Source organism: Prinia subflava, chromosome 12 (assembly GCF_021018805.1).
Source record: "Prinia subflava isolate CZ2003 ecotype Zambia chromosome 12, Cam_Psub_1.2, whole genome shotgun sequence".
NCBI lineage: Eukaryota > Metazoa > Chordata > Aves > Passeriformes > Cisticolidae > Prinia > Prinia subflava.
Window position 1 is genome coordinate 5,296,846 of NC_086258.1, and position 17,277 is coordinate 5,314,122.

At 46.5% G+C, this 17,277-nt stretch overlaps 1 protein-coding gene across 2 annotated transcripts in view; it reads left to right on the forward strand.

Annotated features, from left to right (window-relative positions):
* EEIG1 (estrogen-induced osteoclastogenesis regulator 1) overlaps positions 1-17,277 on the forward strand; it is a 37,786-nt gene that overhangs the window by 14,937 nt on the left and 5,572 nt on the right. For both annotated transcript variants that reach the window (XM_063410048.1, XM_063410049.1), the window contains exons 3-11: positions 6,075-6,195; positions 6,521-6,550; positions 10,088-10,204; positions 10,689-10,735; positions 13,233-13,384; positions 14,518-14,622; positions 14,841-15,030; positions 15,576-15,697; positions 16,805-16,874. In XM_063410048.1, the coding sequence (XP_063266118.1) occupies positions 6,075-6,195; positions 6,521-6,550; positions 10,088-10,204; positions 10,689-10,735; positions 13,233-13,384; positions 14,518-14,622; positions 14,841-15,030; positions 15,576-15,697; positions 16,805-16,874 (954 nt within the window). The remainder of the gene's footprint in view (positions 1-6,074; positions 6,196-6,520; positions 6,551-10,087; positions 10,205-10,688; positions 10,736-13,232; positions 13,385-14,517; positions 14,623-14,840; positions 15,031-15,575; positions 15,698-16,804; positions 16,875-17,277) is intronic.

A 17,277-nucleotide genomic window follows, 5' to 3' on the forward strand; every position in this document is an offset into this window, starting at 1 on the left:
TCCCCAGCTGCCAGTGAACAGCAGGAGTGGATGTGTGTCCATCTCCTGCTGTGAGGTACAACTGAGACAGCAGGTAAGGCCCTACAGAAGTTGTGGAGTTTGCCTTGTTCCGCCTCAAAAACACTGGCTGTGCACACGTTTAGCATTTAGAGAGCCTTTACATAGCGCTGCTCTGGTGCAAATAAAGAGCTGAACAGGTGTAAGCTTATGCCACAAGAGAGATGAGGGTAGATGTCCTTTGTCACCATGGGCCATTGGAATGGGTTTGCTGGGAGTTCAAAAGTTAATTTTGCAAGTAGGTTGGTAGATGCAGTGACCTTACTGCTGAACCCTTGTTTAAAACACTTGCAGTGAAACATCCAAATAAGACTTGTTTCAAATGACAAAGGCTTGCTTAGTTCTCTGAGTAACACAGTCTGCATCATCTGTCTCTGAGCCATTTTTCCATCATAACTGCTCATGTCTACTGAACAACAACCAGCACTTGTCAGCTGGAGAATACGGGGTTGTTTGCAGAGGGGGAGACATCCAGCTCCTTGGCTTGGCAGTGGTTCTGGCCGGTGATGTAAGCTCAGGCACAGCAGAGTGACTTTATTGTTGGGAGTTCCCTGCAGCCCTTGCACTGCTCCTGCTCAGGGAAGGCAAAACCCCTCTGTGTAAACTTGTAAAGCGTGTCTGCCTCCAGGTTAAACTAGAATTTCGTGCACTGTGTAGCCAGCTGGTTTTTATGATTCTGTATGATGTTCCCCAAGGGATATGGTGTGTCACTTCTCATTCCTGGGATGTTTCCACTGAGCTTCCCAGCTCCTATTGCCACATTGTGTTTGCTTCTGCTTTCCTACCTGTGTTTGACCTCCAGGAGCTTGACAACAAAATTAAGCAGATCCTGGCAGCCCTAAGCTTTACTGATGTGACCTGTTCCTGTGCTGTCTGCCCACAGTGTGTTCTGTTCACTGTGGAATCCTCTCCTTTTCCTTGCCAGGCATCTGCATGGCAAAGCCTCAGAGCTGCATTTTTCTTTTCATAATGCATGTACTTTGGTGAAGTGCCCTGTCCTAAGCCCATTATTGGAGATACCTGCAGGTTCTGGATTGCAAATGTAAATCAGCTAATGGCTTAATGAGGGCTTGCTTTGTGTTACATATGTACATTCACCCACTTTTGTAATTCCTGTGTTTTATAGGCAGTGGTTAGGCATTGTTTGTAGCAAGACCTGCTGTGTTAGTAGGATGGGGTATATTTTGGTGTGCTGTGAATGCTGGGGTGTGAATACTGGTTTCTGAGCATCTTAGAAAGTCAGTTTCAAAACAGGCTTTTCAGGGATTTTTCCTTGCCCTTACCAAAGGTCTCTCATACAGCTTTGCACTAGATAACCTGGTTAAAATAGTAACTGTCTTCTCTGGAACAAAGTGCAGGATTGTTCCAGGCTTTGCCAAGCTATGGGAGTATCAGTGATTCTGTTCTAATTCAGCCTTTGGAAGGGCTGGGAATTAGATGGGACTGTTTTAACTGTGTCTCTGCAGATGAAAGCAGAGAAAGAAATGGTGTAGAAGATGCCTTTCAGGTGAAATCTGCTGAATTAAGGTGATTTTTTGTTTCTTTGTCCCTATCTGTGATTGAGAAGATTGTACCTGCATTGCAGGATTGTGTTCCCCTACTCCCCAAAAGACACTGCTGTGTTTTTCAGGGCCCCTTGAAGGGCTGTTTTTCATTGCACTTAAAAGAATCTGAGCTGGGAGTTGGCTTGGCAGCCTCTACAAAATGGTGTTATCTCTCCTGTACCTTATCAGATAAGATGCTGCAGCTCCTGCTGCAGTGGTGAACCAGGGAGGAGGGTGCAGAGGACTGGGTCTGCTGAGAGGGGGATTAGTTCTGCTTGAAGGCTCTGACACAGATCCACATCTCAGAAAGGGGACAGTGAGCATGTGGACTGAGTATTAGAAATAGGAAAGCTTACCCTTCCCCTGTGTGTAACGAGGAGGAGTAAATCTGAATAAGAAGCTCTTTGTGTGTGCTTATCTCTATACTGTCCCATTTAGCCTGAGGTTTTCCCACATTTGCCCCATGCATGAAACATCAGGCTGAGACACACTGCTCTAGTGAAATGTTTGACATTAAAAGCTATTTTTTGTTGCTGCAGCCATTTCAGTAAGGCTGTGGCCTTTTTATGACACTCTCTGACGTGTGACAACTGCCATAAAGCAAGAGTGAAACATCTGCTTTTCTAAATGCTTCAGCAAGGCAAAAGTGTTTCAGCGGGTGGTGTGTTGGAAGGTTGATACCCACAACGCAGCTCTGAGTCTGTAAATAGAAGTTTTAATCTCTGCTCTAGTGTTTCATTAGCTGGGTTTTCATGTGGGAGAGAGGTTCACAGTAACCCAAGATAGCATGGGTCGTATATGTGGCCTTTTTCTAGAAGCATTTGCTTTACCAGTTTGAATTCAGAGTGAGGCTTGCAGCTTTCTGTAACACTGCTAGTCTGTCCACAGCACTTAAATCACAGTTGGGAAACATCTCTTCTTTGAGGTCTGTTTGTTGTGTGTTTTTCTGCCTGTCTCCAGAGCTGTGTGTGGGATCTCAACCCAAAGTGGCCTTGGAGGCTTCCCTGAGTTCACTGCTGCCTCTCCAAAAGCAGCTAAAGCAGTGGATCCCTGCTCTGCATCATTCCCATTACTTGAATTCTCACCATGCTATGGTGAAGCATCTTCCAGCTGCTCTTTTTCAGGTAAATCTTCTCTCCAGGGATAGGATGATGCTTGAGGGATGCAGAAAACTGTTCCTTGAGATGGAGGTAAATGAGCAGCTCCAGGATTAGAAGACCTCACAAAGCTCTTTCCAAAACTCCACTTTTCACAAAAGCTGCCACAGGATTGCACTGGTTTATTCTGAGGAGGTATATTTAGGTCTGGAAAGAGTAATTACACAGCTTTGAATAAGTCTGAAGTCAGAAGAGGGCAAAGCTTAGCTTGGCAGGGATTCAACCTTCTGGGAGTCTTTTTGCAAAATTATACAGACAGCTTTTTTAAAATAAAACTTCTGAAGACCCGTTAAATTGGCACCTAGACTTGGCATTGGTGTGGACTATTTCTGGTTCTCCAAATACAGAGTAAAACTTAAAATTAGACACTTCTGGTTTTAAGCTGTTCATTTCTGCTTTACTTTTAGTTGCCTTGAGTTTAGAATGAAAGAAAACTTCTCTTGGTGCAGCCCTCACCATGCTTCTTGGGTGTTTTTCATTTCTGTATGATGGTTCCTAATTGTACATCAGAGAATATTCCAGGGCTAAATACAAAACTGCTCATCATCTGAGTTCTCCTCTTTTTTGTCCATATTTTAGTGTTTTCTAATTACCAGCCTAACGATAGCTTGAAGGGAGGTGGATAGGCAAAGCCCATTGCTTCTCCACATGCCATCTTCTGGAAATGTGGAACTAATTTTTTCGAGCTCAGTTTGAAACAATAGAGCTGTTGCTTGCTTGACTAATGATACAGACCCAGCCCCCACCCTTTAAAGTAAAAAAAACAAAAAAGGTTGAAATTCATTATTGAATGATTGTGAAACTTATGACTGGAAAGCTGCTCTGCATTTTGCCTTATAAACTCCTTCTTGCCCTGTGCAGACTGTTCCAAAGGCACAAAACTCCCAAGCTATGTGTGCACCTGCAGCTCAAGTTCATGATCATGGTGCTGTGGGTAACACAACACCCCCAAATCCTTTTCCTAATCCCTTGCATTGTGTGGTATCTACAGCAGCTCTGGAAAGCCAACATACATCCTTAATAAGAGGCAGAATGTCTCTTAGAGCAGCTTACACTAAAGGCAAATTAGCTGTGGAGCTCTTTATTGCTAATCAGGACTTTTTACCACGTTTTGAAGTAATTAGCCTTCATTGGACTTAGCAGCATCCAGCAGATGCTTAATCATGGCTGCATTGTAAAATGAGCAAGAACTTCTGGGTAAGGAAACTTGCATGCTGGAGCAGCCCTTGATCCCACTGGTGATCCTGCAGCTGTGGGAGCCAGGCATGTGCTCTGGGAGCTGGAGTTTAGTCCCATGTCCTCTTGTCTGGCAGGAGTTAGAGCTCTGATCAGGTTGGGAACAAGGTGTGCACCAGTGTGCTGCTGTCTGATTGAACAACTTTCACTTGTAGCTGCCTTCCAGCATTCACTTGGAGCTCTGGTGTTGGTAGTAGCTTTAGCATTAGCCTTGCTTTCTAGAAAATAGTTCCTTTCCAAAGATGACTAATGCTACTGAAATATTCAGTGTTTCCTGCATCCCCCTGTACCTGCCTTGTGTTCCTGAAGCATGTGTTCACAGGTGGTTTTCCATTCTGTTGCATACCTTTTCTCATCTGTATCTTGAGTTTTCCTTCCCTTAGGTCATTTAAGATGCTTGTTATTGAGACAGGTTTAAGGCACCCATATTTGAAATGTAACATGCCTAATTTGGCTGGCATGGTGAGTATTTTATTATAGGCAAAACCTCTTTAATCCCTCTGGATGTGTTTCATCCTCCTGTCTGAGAGCTGGGACCAGTTGAGTGGAGTAATGAGAATCAGATCTCATCTTGAATTAATAATCCCAGATTCAAAGGTATTTTTGGCACTTAGATGTCTCACTTCTTACTGACTTCAGTAACGAGCCTGAGTTCTGCCTGGAAGGGATTTAAGTTCTCTGCCTTGAAGGAACTGTTGCCTTCTGTTTTCTCTTGTTTTAAACAGGGATGATCAGCCTTTATCTGCATTACAGAGGATTACAGGTGTCAGTTGTTTGTCAGCTACTCCTTTTCTGTTCTCTGTGTCTGCCTTGGCTGGCACAGTCAGTGCCACAGAATGTCTCAGCAGGGACCTCCTGGCTCAGGATCGAGTCCCTGGATCTGTCCTGTTGGGCTCACCTCGAGGTTGCCCTAGTGGCAATGTGAGCTACAGCTTCTTCCCCTTCCTTCCCAGAAAGAGTGGAGACACTACCAAGGCTGCTCATTCTCCCCTTTGCCACCAATCCCTTTGGCTTACCCCATCCATGCCTGGGTCAGATGGTGGGAAGCCTCCCTTTCCCTGCTAAAGCAAACAGTTTATCAGCTGCCCTTGCCCCTTTGTCCTGTGCTAGGAGGAGAGATAAGAGTCAAACTTGCTTGCTCACAGCTGTCAGCACTGCCTTCCCTTCCTCTCCCGGCCTCATTTCTTTGAGAACTGAACTGGCTGAGGGCCAGGCTCTGAGCCATAAATGGATCAGGTCCTGTGGAAGCTCAGTAGGGAAGCAGAGCTCCGTGGAAAGACCCACACACCTTGTTTCCAGGTTCCTTTGAACCAGCCTCCTGGGAAAGGTAAAATCCATTTTCTCCTGAGTGCTGTGCAGTAGCCTGAACTGTACCTGAAGTGATTCCTGCACTCATGAAGACTTCTTCTCTTCGTCCTGCAGGCACAGGCTATGCCAGAGCCGTGTGCTTCTCCACTCACCCTGGAGATCAGGATGGTCAGCTCAGAAGCTGTGCAAGCAAAACCACCTCTTCCGTGGCTGAACCCCTGCAGATTTGAAGTGCAGTGTTTGCTTGGTGTGCTCCTGCTTGCACCAGGAACATTCCACATGTGTTTTTGTCCTCCCTCAAGCTGGCCATCCTCACTGGTTTAGTCCCAGCCTGAGGAGCAGGGAAGGACAGGCCATCCAGGACACAGCAGTTTGCTGTGCAAAGGCTGTACAAACAGACATGCTGGAGGGAGATAAGCTTGTGAACCTTCAGCCCAGTTCAGGTATGGCGATTTGCTCCATCCAGGCCGGATGGTGAATGAGCTAAACTGGCTGAGCAGGAAATACCAACAAACTTGTGAGAGTTTTAAAGGCAAATTCTGTTGAAGAGATGATTAATACTTCTGTAACCTGTGTGGATTTTACCTGTACTGACTAGTGAAAAGCTTGATGCTAACCTAACACCTTTTTGTGGTGCAGTTTCAGGTGAACCAAGCTGTTGCAGAGGATCTTCACAGGCTAGGATGCCAGTCATTAAAAGAAAGATGCTTAATAGCTTGTCTTGATTTGGCTTTGTACCTTTATTCCATTTTTTTTTTTTTCATTCTCACAGAGAGGAAGTTCAGGAAAACTGTGTCCGCTGGAAAAAGAAATTCACCTTTGTGTGTAAAATGAGTGCCAACCCCGCCACAGGACTCCTGGACCCCTGCGTCTGCCGAGTGTCTGTCCGTAAGGTGAGCATCCAGCTTTGCTTCTGGCAGGTGGCACTACCAGTGGTGTACTGGCAGTTGGTTACTGGCTGCTTTTTGGCAGCAAGAAAAATTGCGTGGACTGTGGTGGGAAGGAAAGATTGTTTGGGACAGGATATGCTGGAACGGAGCCTCTCTGTCCAAGAAGAGTCCTTGATGGAGGATGGGAGCAACCCAAGTAGTGGTAATGCTTGAGAAAGAGGCTTGTGAATCCTGAGAGCAGATTCCAGGACTGAATAATGACTTTCCCCCTGTTGCCCCAGCACATATAATAGCTGCTTTTCCTGTTTTGTTTTGTCTCCCAATATAGGAACTGAAGGGCGGAAAAACCTACTCAAAGGTAAGAGCACAGAAAGGGCAAATGTAGCAGAGTGATGATGGTCTTGTCTTCTGCTAGTGCTTTACACCCATTAGAAACCAGTGGCTGCTGAGTGGACCAATCTGGAGAGATGCTCATTAGTTCTTAGGTTAAGTCTGAGTCAAGAGATTTCCCAAAACCTCGACTTGCTGGGACAGGATCCAGATTGCACTGGATGTGGATTTGAGATGGGGGTTGGAGAGATGATCTGCATGTCCTCAAACTTTGGGGAAGTTCTGAGTCAGATGTGAACTCTCTGGCTTCTGGCAGCATGTCTCTAATAAAGAAACAGACTCCAGTTCTGTTCTCCAGAGCACAGCAGCCAGCTGGGGCAGGCACCTCGCTGCCTCAGGAGCACAGGCAGGAGCCTACAGCAGAAATCACTGCCTGCCAAAGCACAGGAGGCATCGAGGCAAAAGCCAAACAGATCAGCAGGGATCTTAGTCTTGGTTTCTCTTCCTCACATTTTCTTGCCTGTGCTGTGGGACAGACAATGGGCCACCCCCTTCTCCTCCCTGTGCTGGATCAAGAGACTGTGTTGGCTTAGAAGCTGAGCTCACACAGTGCCCAAAATCGTGTTTGTTTGAAAATGAGTCACTGCTGCTGGCTTCTGATAAACAGATGCCTTGGTCACACACAGCCATGTAAGAATTCCTTCTCATCAATATCCTTTCTGAGGCCATGGAGGCAACTGGCTGTGAAGGGTGTACTGCACTAGCTCCTGTGTTCTGCTGTACTGGGTGGGAGAAGGCAGTGTGGCTGCCCACACTGTTCCTTTTTTGTTGCTAATTAGGACATGGTGTCGAGGGCCATCAGTTTCTCTTTCACTAAATTCACATTGTGGAAGGTTATTCATTCTGCAGAGCTGCATGTCCAGAGAGAGAAGCATAGCTGGAGGAACAGACATAGTAAATGCATCAGCCTTTGCCTCCTGCAATGTCCATCCTCAAGCTTTCTGCAGGATTAGAGAAGGCAGAATTAAAGGAAGCCTAAAGGCACATTTCCATGGTGGAGTTAACCTGAAGACCTTATTCAGGTCACTTTCTAACCTACTTCCTTTTTGCTCAGTCTCCAGTTGTGTTTAGTGGCATTTAAAAGAGACTGACTTCCTCCAGCCCAAAACTGGAGACCAAATCTCAAGTACTTGTCATCTCTTGGGCTGGTATCTTGCTTGGTCTCCTGTGAAAAAGACAGATGTGTTCTCTGCGAAGATGATCTGAAGCAGTTTAGAAATGAGAGATGCCACACCAGACAAGGGTGATTGCAGTCTTGCCCTGTGGACCAGGCTTGTTCCAGGCAGGTCCTCGTGACAGAATTGATTTGGGTTTCCTAATGTGCCTAAGCAGAAGTCTGGTGCATGTCCATGCAGCTATTTTCCCATTTTACACCATGAGTCCACTCCTTTTTAAACTACCCTAATTCAGCTGAGAACTTCTGCAGTCACGGCAGCAGATGCAGAGGAAAATGAAACTTGTGAATGCCCTCTGTACCTGGTCCCCATCAGCAAGGACCGAGGGTGATGGGGCTGTTTGTGCTCCAGGCAGAGTTTCCAGTGCCTTGCACACCTTTGGGTTTGACGTGAATGTCACCTCAGTGTCAGGGGTGACAGAGCAGAAGACGACAGGAAGGACTGCTAAAGCGGAAACTCTTTCCCTGAGCTGAAAGGAACACCATCAGCTGGGTGGAAAACTGAGGAAACTATTCTGCAGGGTTATATCTGAAAACATCCTTTTGTTAAGGGATCTTTCCTCTATATACTGGGAGTCTGCTTCCTGAAAGAGCTTCTGACCTCAGCACACCGTGTGGGTTGCTGGAGAGTTCTCCCACACTCTGTGTTCCAGTGTCAGTCTCCTTTCAGAATTTAGTGCTGTGGTGGAGGAAGAGGGATCTGGGCCACCCCTGTGCCATGCTGTTCTCCTGGTGTGGTGGTGCTGTGTCTTTGTCACAGTGATGGATTGCATCTCCCTCTGTGGCTTTCCTCTGTCCTGTTTATCTCTAAGAGATAAAAATTCACTGTTTTTTTCCTTATCTGTGAATAATTAGCAAACAGCCCTTGGCTAGATGAGACAGAGAAATTTCTGCAGCAAGGGCTGAAGAAACATTTGCATTAAAGGAATTCTTAAGTGAGAAGAGAGGGAGAAATTTTTTCCTTCTTTTTTTGCTGATAAAAGATTCACTCTCTATCCCACTTTTTTTTTTTTTTTTTTTTTCATTTGCCATCAGAAGTTGCCCTTTGAGAACGGGCTGAAGGAAGCAGCTATATTAATCTTGCTGCTGTTTCCCCCTCGATCATATATCTTGAGCAGACTGTGATTCTTGACTTGGAACAGTGGGAGCCAGGGTTCCTCTGGCAGTGACTCTTTTGTGCTGTGACTCTCTATCAGCTTCCTCAGCTGACAGAGGCACCACAATTCCATAGGATGGTGCTACTGTTGGGGCTCTCCATTCAGTGTGTCATCCAGCTGTCAGCAGCAGGGCAGAAGGGATGTGCTGCAGAGCACAGAACAACCTGCTGCTGCCCCACCTGTGCTCCCTGTTCCCCTGGGAGCTGACCTGTTGTTGATGTGACGCAGATGCTCCACGCCTGGATGCTTTGGCCACATGCAGAGTACAGCATGTCCTGCTGATCACAGATGAGACACAACTGCCTTCTGTTCCTAAGGCTGTGCATAAAAGAAGCTGTAACTTTTTCTTCGAAACACTGTGTTAATACACCAGGGATTAGGGCAGGAAAACAAGGGTGCTCTTCATTGTATTTGTATTTACTCTAGAGGGATCAGTCCCCTTTTTGAAAATGCGTGTGATCTTCAGCTTTGTCACCTTCCTAGTTTGCTTCCTATTTGTTAGAGAAGGTTTAGAGAGCTCACAGCTAAATCTCTCCAAATATTTTCCTTCTCTTCTTCCTGTCAAACACACCCCTTGCTAGTTAAACCTTAGCAGTGTTGAGGAAGAATGCTCCAGGAGCTGCCCAGCCCAGCAGCTGCCTCTGAGGGGTGAGGCACAGGCAGTGCCACATGGCTCTGGGCCTCTAGCTCCCTGTGCCCATAGCCTGTTGTTTTTTTCAGGATGGTGTCACTTTTCCCCTGTAACAATATCCTTTCATCTCATGGTTCACATGCTCCACTGCATTCTGGGATGGCCCAATACAAAGAGTGCCTTATTATGTTTGTGTATGTGTGATTCTGTTTTTTCCACATTGTTGACCTAGCGCCTTCCATGTCCTTGGTTATGCAATGGCTGCAAGCTGGTTAACACTGTCCTGGCCACCACAACTACTGTACAGCCTTCCTCCCTGTGGGCTTGGCTTCCTGAAGGCCTCCAAATGTCCATCTAGTTTGGGATTAGGAATGTGACCCTGTCCATCCTCAAGATGAGAGAATCTTCACTCTGTGTCCTGGCTCCTGTTTCTGGCCTTGCTCACAGATGTGTTCTGTCCCTTTGGTCTGTGTGACATGTGTAACCCTTTATGAAGTAATACCTGTTCTCTCACCTTGCTCTCTGTTGTTTTCTTGGTTACAGCTGGGCTTTGCTGATCTAAATCTGGCAGAATTTGCAGGCTCTGGATCCACTGTCCGTTGCTGCTTGCTGGAAGGGTATGATACTAAGAACACCCGACAGGACAACTCCATCCTAAAGGTACAACAGCTGGCACTTACACAGTAGAAATCCTGCTCAGGACTTTGGGGAGATCACAGTGCAGCAGTGCCGGGCCTGAGAGAAGCTCCTGTTGTGTACAGAGACAGGATTTTGCTTTTGTGCTGCTAGACTGACTTGGGAAGCTTTCCATTATCAGAGTTGCCCTTTGATAATTTGGCATTGATTTGGCCAAGCAGTGACCCTTGACAAAGAAAGCAGGAACAGGAGGGAGGGAAAAGGTTGTTACGAGGCACTGTCAGCATGGCCCAGCTGGTGTCCTGCTGAGCCACTGCCTCTTGGAGTTACTGATGCCAGGGATTTGGGGCAGGGAGGGAAATACTTTGCTAAATCCCTGAAGCTGATTTCCCTGGGAAAGGAGCTAGATCTGGCTGATCTTTACACCTAGTCCTTGACCTCCTGGCTGCTGTGGAGTGAGGAGCTCAGTGCAGCATGGCTAATGATGTGCCTTGTGTCCCCTCTCCAGGTCACGATCGGAATGTCTCTGCTCTCTGGGGATCCCTGCTTCAAAACGTGAGTTCCTGGGGGTACCCCATTCTGGGCAGACAGTAAAATTGATGAAGAGAGGGGAAAAGATGCCCATGATATTGGGAATTACAGTAAAACTGGTTGAATCAGCCAGAAAAGTATAGCCAGCCTGTGCTGTTAATTGGTTTTGCTCTCTGCTCTGCCTTTCCCAGCTTTGATTGTTGCTATGCACAGTATTTTCCCTGCTGGTGCAACTTAGGTTTTGGAAATGATTAGATTTTGATTACAAACTTCATGTTTTGCCTGAAGGATAAAATTTCTCATGGCTCTGGGCTTGGTTTCACTGACCTCCAAGAGGAGAAAGGTCAATAAAGAAAACAGTCTTGGAAGTGGACACGCTTCAGCACATATCATGGGGGGATAAAGATCTCAGATTGAAACAGCAACAAAAATACTTGAAGGCTGAATCATTTTAACCTTTTTTTTCTACAGGGCTCACAACTTGGATGAACTAGCACAGAAACTGCAGCAATGTGGGGGGTTTTTAATGCATAATGATAGGAAAGAATAAGTACAATTAGGCTTTGGAGCAGTTTTGCTGCTTAAATTGTTGATGAATCAACGAACATCCTGGCCACATCTTCCCTCACACCACAGTGCAGCCTCAAAATCCCAGCTCTGCTGTGGTGTGCTGGAAGATGTGTGACTACACAGCAGGGCTGTCATGTGCCCAAAGGAATATTTCATGTTGCCTCCCAAGAGTGTGAGAGAAGACAGCTTTACCTTGAGGCCAATTCATGTAGCAGTTGTATTCTGGGCTAAAAGGTCTAATTTTAGGAGCTGGCTTGGAGTGTATAAATTAGGTCAAATTCTTGTTAAAAATGCTGCATAATTTTTGGTAGGTTTGTTTTGTGAGTGGCTTTTCAGAGTGCTGCAGTATTTTCTGACACTTTTAAACCCAAAAGCAATGTCATCTGATTCTGAAGAATTTCTGCTTCAAAAGGAAGAGTAATAAGGAAGTTTTGAATATCTTAAACCATAACTTTATAGCAGTAACAGATGTTATAAATCTAGGGTACTAGGATGTTTAGGAATAATGGCTGACAAAAATACCTATTGCTCCTTTGCAATGGAAGCAAGTCTCACTGTTAGAATGCCTGAAAATTACACAGAATAGGATATAAGTATCCATTTAATGTAAGTTCAGTCTGAAAGTCAAACCTCCAAATTTCTTGAAAGATTTTTGCAGTCATTCCCACTTTTCCCTTTTAGGTTGATGATGTCCAAATGTCTAAAAATAGAAGCTTTGCATGTGGAATAGTCCTTGATCAGTAGAGCTTCTGGTAAATGACACTCATTAGAGGGTTAGGCAGGAATTAAACTGTGCTGGGAAATCACTTCCAAGCACTGATATTTTGCAGAACTCCATGAACCTTCCCCTACTGGGGTTGTTGGAAGGGGCAGAGCAGCTGAGCTGACAAACCAAGGAACTGCTCCTGCAGCTGCTGCAGGAACAGTTTGCTTGCTTAAGGTTGTAAAAGCCTTAAAAACCTGTGAAGCAAAGTCCCCAAAGCACCTGGGTGCATGCAAATCACTGATCAGGTGATTAGGGAGGGCTTTTTCCTGGTAAAGGCATGCTGTGAGTTTCCTGAAAGCTTTATAGCCATTCAGCTGCCCACATTAAATATTCTCTCTTCCAGAATACTGCAAAAATCTCCTCTCATGTAACATCTTCCCTCAGAGCTCTGAGTGAGACAAAAGGTTTTATTTCTCACTCCTCACTTAAAAACCGTAATATGATCCTTTAGTTCCAGTTCAGACTTCAGGCTTCAAGGAGGTTAGGGCTCCAACAGGAATATTCACTCTGCCACGCTGCACATGCTGTGGCTTCCACCCAAAAGCACTTCTGGAGGAAGGGAGGGGGCTCCAGGCACTCACAGCTCTGCCCTGCAGTCAGCATTTACAAAGGGATGTTGCTAGCTCACAGAATAACCAGAAAAATAATTCTGACAGCTGGAAAAATACCTCAGTTTCACTGAAAAGGAGTTTAATAGCCAGTTAATAAAGGGAAAGGTTATTTGATTGTTGTAAAAGTATCTGATAGGAGGACAGGGTTGCTGGGATAAAAGGCTTCATTTTGGCCAGAGAGGTGTAAGAGAAAGGAAGCTGGAATAGGGAGTGGGACAACAGCAAACTGGTTCCTGTTTGTGAAGCCAGCTGGCCAGTGGACACGTGCTGGGGGTGAAGGGGCAGCTCTGAATGGTGTCCTGGAGGACAGTGCAAGTTCTGAGCCTGTTGTCCTGTTTAAATGAATGAATGGTCTCTTCTGGCCTTAATTTACCTCAAAAACTTGATTTTTCTTGTAATACAGTCCAAGCTAGGGAAGACACCAGTCTTGCATGTAGGAAAACAGAACCCAACATCCCATTTGAGCTGCTGGTCAGAGGGCTGCCAGCTTCCCCCTGGTGAGAAAGGTGGGATGGACAGACTGACGTGTGCTCCCTGCCTGGCAGTGTGTGACCTCCTTCCTTTCTGATTTCAGGCCTCCTTCCACTGCCAAATCTATCTCCATCCCGGGGCAGGACTCCACTCTGCAGCTGACCTGCAAGGGCGAGGGAACCACCAGCAGCAGCAGCTCCTCCACAATTGGCTCCCTGCGCCAGACCAAGCCAAGAGCTGCCATTCTCAGCTCAGGTCTGAATGCCCACCCTGGGGCCTTGTTTGCAATGTTTGCCTCTGCCTGGACACTCCTTTGTTTTTCTCAGCAATTGCAAGCACTGAAACTCTTTTAATTTTTCATGTTTTCCTGCACCCATCCTCAACCTCATTGCTCATTAGGAGTATGGAGAATAACAAAGCCATCTAAGTGTAACTGAGGAGAGGAAGGTTGAATATGTGCCACATGCAAGTACTTCTGTTAGTGGAGATAAAGCAATTTGTTCTTTTTGCTGGGGATTTAATAATTCATGCACTGCACTCATCCCTGCTTTCCACTGTGTTCAGTGATACTCACCATTGTTCTGCACTCAGCTATTCTGTTGCTCAGACTTATCTTCTAGAAAAGTTCCTCTGAAGGTTTTAGAGGTTGGTTTAAGGTCTAGTGGCCTTGTTCCAGCTGCTGATGCAGTTCTTTGGCTTCTGTATGAGCCAGTTTTCAAGGGCACTGCATTTTCACATCAGTTTTTTTCCTTCCCAGCACATTCCAAATGTGCAGGCAGATACACTGCACCAAAATAGCACTCGAGTCTCATCCCCTCAGTGACAGAGCACGTGGTGCAAGTGGTGTTCTTAAAAAGCTGCCTAATGTGTTACATTTGTGCACTTCTGGATAAGCTTCCTGCAAGAGAGACAAGCAGGGCTAGCAAAGGAGCAGGGATTATGCTGAAGCATTTGTATCAAATTCAGAGATTATTTAAATAATACAGGCTCTCTCACAATAGAAAGGGAAAGGGAGTAACAGAAGCATCCAAACATTCAGTACTTCACTGCCAGTGGCCATCTGATGGTTACTTGTTCTTAGCTTGATGCTTTTAACTATGGATAGTTTCAGACACTACTTGTCCTTCTAGATGCTACAAGTCCCCAGAGATGTTTGTAAATTCACGTGCTGGATAGAAATTGTGATAAACTTGACAGAGAAGCTCACTGTGGTCTTCCCTACACCCTGGGTGTTTCTAAGCCCTGTGCTGTCCTGTACAGCAGGGCTCTGGCCAGTAGACTGCCCTTTCTTTGATCTGTCACCCAAGATCAGCCTGCAGTGCCAGCTGATCAGTGCACCATGTGCTGGCTTGGTTGTGGTGTAAGCAGCGTCCTCTTTTCCTTGGCAGGTGTCCCAGAAGAGTCAGATCAGAACCTGTCCAGCCCAGAAGAAGTTTTCCACTCAGGACACTCGCGTAACTCGAGCTACGCCAGCCAGCAGTCCAAGATCTCTGGTAACCACTGACCCACACAGCTCTGCCATCCCTTTTCCTTGCAACAATTGCAGCCATCTCTCTCACCCTGCTCTGTAATACCAGCCCCCTGTTCAGCCCCTGCGGATGAGCTCACAGATGTCCAAAGCTCTGTGTGCAGGAGCAGAGGTGCTGCTGTGAGGCCGCCCTGCCCGTTACCTGTGCTGCCAGGTGAGGTGTGTGACCCGTGTGTGTTGCAGGTTACAGCACGGAGCACTCGCGCTCCTCCAGCCTGTCGGACCTGACGCACCGCAGGAACACATCCACCAGCAGCAGCGCCTCGGGCGGGCTCAGCATGACCGTGGAGTGCCCCGAGGGGGAGCGCGAGCACAAACCGGAGAAGCCACCCCGGCCCCCCAGACCGCCCCTCCTGCTGGACAGGCCCTCCCGGTGAGCAGCAGTGCAGCAAAGACCTTGCTCTGGGAAGGACAGACACAACCTGCTCCTTTGTCTGTGCGCCTGGTATTTTTGGGCCTTAGAGATTTTAACCTGTTGATAGCTGCTAACTCCTTTCCCAAGGGAAAAGTTTCTTAGGAAAGCTTCTTCCCAAAAGAATCTTGGCAAAACAACTAACCTTCCCCAGCAATGTGGTAGCTAAAGTCCCTGCCTACCACATGAGAGACTGAAGTTCAATTCTCTGATTCTTTCTGAGAACCAGAAAGACAAACACTACCTGGGAAAGGATAGTTGTTTTGCAAAGATTGTTTTGGGAAGAAGCTTTCCTAAAAAATTTTCCCTTGTGAAAGGAGTTAGCAGCTACCAACAGGCTAAAATCTCTAAGGCTCAAAAATATCAGGCCCACACTTTGTCTTCAGGCAGCAGTGGATCAGATTGTGGCCACTGAGGAGGAGACTGTGGCCAAGAGATCAGGACAGTATGTAGAAGTCTGTGCCTTGAAAAGCTGAGTAAGTTTTTCCTGTATTTCCTCTTGCCAGGAGGAAAAAGGATTCAATGGAGAGTCACCCAACCCGAGTGGATGACACCAGGATCGATGCTGATGATATTGTGGAGAAAATAATGCAGAGTCAGGACTTCACAGATGTCAGCAATACTGAAGGTGAGAGGAGAAGCCTCAGAGGGGATGTCTGGGTTGGTCTTTTGCAAGGCTGCCTGGCATTTACAGCCAGATCTGATCTGCCATGGGCTCCCTTCTCCCTTGGGCAGCTGTTTGCTTTCAGTGCTTGCTGGGTGTTTCTGTGGTAGATAAATGGGTTTGAGAGCTGCACATCTATTTACAGATAGCACTTGCTACTGTTCCACACATGACAGCAGAGATTGAATAGTAGCTCTAACGTGCAGGGAGAGAGAGGAAAAATACTGATTCTCAGCACAGTGGAGATCAGTTTCATCACCTATCTGCACTGCTCTGGTGGCCTTCACCCAGGCTCAGGCCAAGAGTATTTATCAAAAGCAGAGAGCACAACTGGAGGGGAAGCAGCACACCTCTGCAGAAACATGGGTTACCATGTGCTGGTGATCAAGTCATTCAGCTTAAGAAAGCATTTTCTCCATTGCAGTCACAGCATCTGTTGGGAGAAAACTAATAATATAACTGCTTTTGTTTTCACTTTTGTTTTCCAGTTTAGCACAAAAATCAGTCTTTAATCTGATTTTTTTATCTGAGGTTTTCTGTTAAGTTTTAAACTTGAGCCTAGCTTGTTATCTGTGCTTCATTAATTTGCCATTAGTCACCTTAAATTGTTGCTGATGGCAGCGCTCTTATCTTGTGGGGAGTTACACCTCCCTCAGCATGGGTTAGAACTGGACTGAATGCAGCTGCCTCTCACCAGCAGAACAGGCTGAGTTTCTCCTCCAGTGACTCTGTAAGAGCAGTGTGAGGCCCCACATCTCATCTGTTCAGATGTGTATAAGCTGACCAAAAACTTGCATCAATGGAATTGCCTTAAAAGAGGCAGCTGGAGGAGTATGACTGAATTAATATCTCTGCCTTTATTCTTCCAAAGCTTCATGTTGTGGAGGCTCCCTTTTGGAGCAAGGAAAGGAGTTCCCAGGGGCTCAGTGACTGTGGGAGCACCACCAGAAAGTGTGGACGTGCATCTACTGAGACACACTTGTTCTGTGCTGCTTGTGTGTCTGGGAGGGGAGTTCCTGGCAGTCTCAGTAGTTCTGGATTTTGATGTCTGTCTTCCTTTTCTATCTGCAGACAGTAACCTGAGGTTGTTTGTGAGCAGAGACGGAACAACTACGCTGAGCGGTATTCAGCTGGGAAACAGGTGGGTTTCACAAAAGGCTGGCAGACAGAGGGGCTCCAGAGAGATTACTGGGCTCTGTACCTAGGAAACTTCCACTTTTTGCAGCAGGAGAGATTTCTAAACATCATGTGCTACTTTGATGGCTTTATTGCCACATTACCAGCCCTGGGATCCCTTTGGTGGCAGGCTGCAGTTGCACTAGAGGATGAATGCAGTTCTCAGCAGGAGCTCAGAGGGATAATGGGGTCCTGGCTGTTAGACCAAGGAACAGAAGTGAGGAGTGAAAGGACAAAATGGTAGGGGCTGGTTCCCGTTTGTTCCTGAAGGAGGGAGCTTTGCCTCCTGCTGGCCTGCAGCAAAACTGCGGCAGAGCGGGGTTTATTGTCCCTTTTCCCTGCCTCTTATTGTCCCTTCTCCCTGCCTC